Below are 4,362 nucleotides of genomic sequence, written 5' to 3' on the forward strand. Positions count from 1 at the left end.
ATTGTGATTGAGAGCAGGGCAATTCCACAGTAACATAATGATGCTGAGACTCCGATTTTTCACTTTAGAATGTATATCAAACAAAAAACAATGATTGCAAAGTTAAACAAACTGTACAACTCCATGCATAAGGACTATTTGTAACAATGTCCACTGAACATTTTACAAAAACACATTTGGTTGAACAGTGCAGATGCACAGTTTGGCTATGGAATGAGGGTTGGTGCCGTTTGTGCAGATTCACATTAAACAGCTGATAGTAGGAGAAAGCAGACAGGTTTTCCATGGGTCTGGAGTTTGTTACTCAATGGAAAATAGGCATATCCCTTGTCTCTCCTACTAGATGCACATCTCACCAAATCATTGAGGCATCCGCCATAAAAGCAGATCAGCGCGAGGTCCTGTACCTGAATGGGTTGGGATACCTCTGCCAGAAGGCAGAGACAACATGGTCCCACGTGGTCCTGATGTCTACGTCGTTAGAGAAGTACTTGACCATTCTCCCCCTGCCTGCCGATGTGCAGGCTGTTGGTCTGAACACGGACTTCTTCGGATTGTCCTGTCTGTGATAACTATGCTGGGTGCTCTCAGAGGCCACTGACTCCATCCACACACTGAACCCTGTCGAGGAAGAGAGGTGGAGAGGGGTATTTCAGGATAACAGGTATAATAGGACAGACCTTTATCTCAGCTACATGTAGGTCTGATAACATCAGATACTATGTGTTCAAAACAGAACCAAAAAGGTATGTTGCTATGACATCAGATATGTGTTCAAAACAGAACCAAAAAGGTATGTTGCGCTGCTCTAGGTTTGTATGTTGCTCTGCTCTAGGTTTGTAGCTACTACTGGCTAGCTACAGCCCTCAGTGGTTATTATGTGCAGCTTCAATCAKTTTAGTCATTTAGCAGACACTCTTATGCAGTGCGACTTACATGAGAAATTAGGGCTAAGTGCCTTGCTCAAGGGCACATCGGCAGATTTTTTCCCACCTAGTCGGCWMGTGGATTCAAACCAGTGACCTTTCAGTTACTGACCCAATGCGCTTAACCGTTAGGCTACCTGCTGCCCGTCCCACAAAATAGGATGTAYGGTGTAAAAGCAGCTAGCGTACTATCYATCTCCTGRCAGCTGGGTCAAATACACACAGGTATTGTATGGACTTASAGCAGTACACCATGTGGGGTATCACCATTCGCTTTACTAGACCTGTCACGGATTCAGTCACATATTGTACAAGGGGAGAAAGAACATTGCTCAGGTTGCATTGGAAATAACGTGGCCCCCTGCAACGTGACAGTTGTGACGTTAGATGACGATTGGCACAAGAGGTCTTCACTAGTTACCACAGCTACAAAGTCATAATTATTGCTTAACCCCGCCTATTCCTASAAATTATCTTCTTAAAATCTAAGCTTTACCCTAAACTTAACCACACGGCTAACGTTAAGACTAACCTTAAATTAAAGACCAAAAATATAMATTTCGTTTTCATACATTTTTACGATATAGCCAATTTTGACTTTGTGGCTGTGGTAACGAGTGACAACCATCMTTCAATCGACAAAGCATACCRGKTTTGAAATKAATCTTGTTCTATGAATACCTAGCTACATTGCCAAGCACACAGCTCCATTTCCCTTTAAAATGTACTTGTCTGGATTGAGCGTGCTGGTCTTTGTGGAACATGTCACCTTGACTGAAGTGGCATGGCACGATCGTGCTATCAAGCAACCTAACGTTAGCTGGCAAAAACATTCAATTCATGCACAATTATGAAGGCTAGCTAAGTTAAGTTATTAGCTAGCTAGTAATTACCTACTATACGAGTTTGTCTAGCTTGCTGACATAATTTTAGCAGTTTAACATGGTGAAATGTAGCTATCGTTTTGTTACTTGTTAGCATGAGTAGCTTAGCTAGCTAGCTTATTCCTCGAAAGACAGATTAGATCAAGGTAACATCAAACTGTGCTAGACTATGGCAAGTATTTACTCTTCACATACCTGATATACTATCGCAGCATTTATGGGGATTTTCAGTGCACCAATAGTTAGATTTCCTCCGTCATGTTCCCTATTTTGATAGTAGCGTAACAGCAGTCGTCATTGAATCGGAAGTTGCCTAGTCCAAAAATGGCATGTGTAGTATCCARCAATGCACCGCTTTAATCATGAATATTCATTATAGGACTACAACTCTCTACTTCTATTGGACTTCCTTGGTGAAAACCACGCCGATGAAGATACATTATCATGCTGTATACTTTTTTTAACATGAATATCTTTCGTTATTTGTCTGTTCTTGGAGATGTTTACATTTTAAAATAATGCAAGGTAATAATTCAYATCCAAACTGTTAATAATTTAGTGTTTTTAGTACCCTCTACAGTACATTGGCAGTGGTATTTCCCCTTCTAGTGGTCTCTRTAACAGGTTTGTAATGTGCAGATTGAACTATTTGCATGRTTCACGTCGATTTGTGCATCATCTGRGCAGATGTAATCACAAAAACGTTTMATTATTTCTTCATTTAGTAACTATACCACAAACACAACAATGCATTAAATGGATTTTGTTGAATAAGATACATAATAGATACTTGATCATTAAGACAACAATATATAAAATAGTGCAAATGTAAATGCCCATTTCGAGAAATATTTTAATGCCAATTTAGATAATTAAATATTTATACAATATGAAAGAAAAATCCAAAATAAATGGGGAACATACAATTCATTCATGAAACAAATACTGAAAATGTCTTTCTTATGTTAACTGCTTCTACATTAGTACTGCAGTATTATTTATCTGTAAGTTAACAGGCTTACTATTCATGTCCCAGGTACACCTAAATAGATTTAGTAGTTTATGAGTTCCAGTAAAAGTTTTTTCCCAGCTGGCTTCAGTATCCACACTTAGACCACAGTCTCTACGACCTACATAAAATATCTGGGTTTGATGTAGCAGTAACAGGGTTCGTACGGAGAGAAGCCTCCCTCGTAGTACACCACAAACTGTCCCGCTGCTGCTGAGGCACATGATACACCTTACTACTATAGGCCCCACAGTGATTGTCCATAGAGTAGGACTATCATAGATACTGTAGTTAGAGACACCTGCCATGGCTACCAAGGCACTAGCTGGGTAGCGTCGCACCTCATCATGGTTTTGGTTCACTGTATTGATGAGATGACCAGACTTCTTCACTGTTGGTATCAGACACAGAGTCAACTCTAGCCCCAGATCTATACCCAGTCTCAGCCCAAGCCCCAGCCCTCTTGTCCCCATCAGGCTCCTCTGAGTCTCTGGCCACCCTGGAACACTCTTTGGTTCTAGGCATCTGCTTCCTCCTCCTACACTTGCGACAGAGGCAGTTGAGACATTGGCGCCGGGTGGGGAACTTGATGCAGCCGTTGGTTCTGTTAGCCAGAATGATAGCCACCACCCCTGGGAGGCAGATGGCAGGTCCAATGGCGATGAGAGGGATCCCGCCCAGGGTCTCTCCCTTCATGCCCGACATGGTGAACATGAAGTCGAAGAACAGTAAGGGGCTGCTGATGGCCACCACCATCCCCGTGAGGGGGTTCATGTCGTCGACCCTCATGGTGTCCAGCCCTCCACTTCACTGAGTTCGCTCACTTAGAGACGGTACACTCCTCACAGTCCTCTTGTAACACTGTATTCCAGAGTCTGTTGGTGTTTACATATCAATACAGAAATAAAGCAGGTGAAATCTACCATGATAGGTTAGGACATAATAGTAGAAAAGAGATCTCAGTACAGCAATACATTCTCATCCCAAATCCAAGCCAAACCAATCTGTGACCTCCCCACATACAGGCAAGCCCCCTACTACAGAGTTGTCAACCCTCATTACAAGGATAAACTGTCAGAGCAGGAGATGGTTGCTTTTATAGTGAATGAGCACACGTCACAACATCATGGTAAATGAATGRCGCAGTAACATGTGTAGCACCACAAGACTTCTGGAAGCCACTCACAGGACGGGATATGTCGGGCGCATGCAAGCTGTCGATCACTCAAATGGCATTGAGTGTCTAATTAACACACTTTTCAAACAACCAGGCATGTCATGCCTTCAACTCTTTTTCTTAGCTATTACACAGCACTAGTTTGTGTTGTACTTACCTTCTCCACTTCATAACAAATGGTGGTAAGCAACTGCCATATTCACTGAAGTATAAACTTTYCCCTGTCAAATAGTCAATTGCAGTTTTCCTTTGCAAGTCACTTGAACTACTCAGAAAATAGTCACTTTTGAATTAGTAGAAAACCCTCTATCAAGCATTAATTATATTCATACTTTATGAATGCTTCATTCAAGGGAAAGGCTGGGT

General features: G+C 41.8%; 1 protein-coding gene across 2 annotated transcripts in view; it reads right to left on the minus strand.

The window, feature by feature from the left end:
* LOC112079788 (PRELI domain-containing protein 1, mitochondrial-like) overlaps positions 1-2,145 on the minus strand; it is a 5,115-nt gene extending 2,970 nt beyond the window's left edge. The window contains exons 1-2 of one of the 2 annotated variants that reach the window (XM_024145627.2): positions 2,006-2,145; positions 408-621 (exon numbers count right to left, since the gene is read on the minus strand). In XM_024145627.2, the coding sequence (XP_024001395.1) occupies positions 408-607 (200 nt within the window). In that variant the 5' untranslated portion in view covers positions 608-621; positions 2,006-2,145. Of the gene's footprint in view, positions 1-356; positions 622-2,005 lie in introns of those variants that run through there. The other variant, XM_070442429.1, reaches the window with a different exon arrangement.
* Positions 2,146-4,362: the final 2,217 nt, after the last annotated feature.

Source organism: Salvelinus sp. IW2-2015, unplaced genomic scaffold (genome assembly GCF_002910315.2).
Source record: "Salvelinus sp. IW2-2015 unplaced genomic scaffold, ASM291031v2 Un_scaffold9544, whole genome shotgun sequence".
Classification (NCBI taxonomy): Eukaryota; Metazoa; Chordata; class Actinopteri; order Salmoniformes; family Salmonidae; genus Salvelinus; species Salvelinus sp. IW2-2015.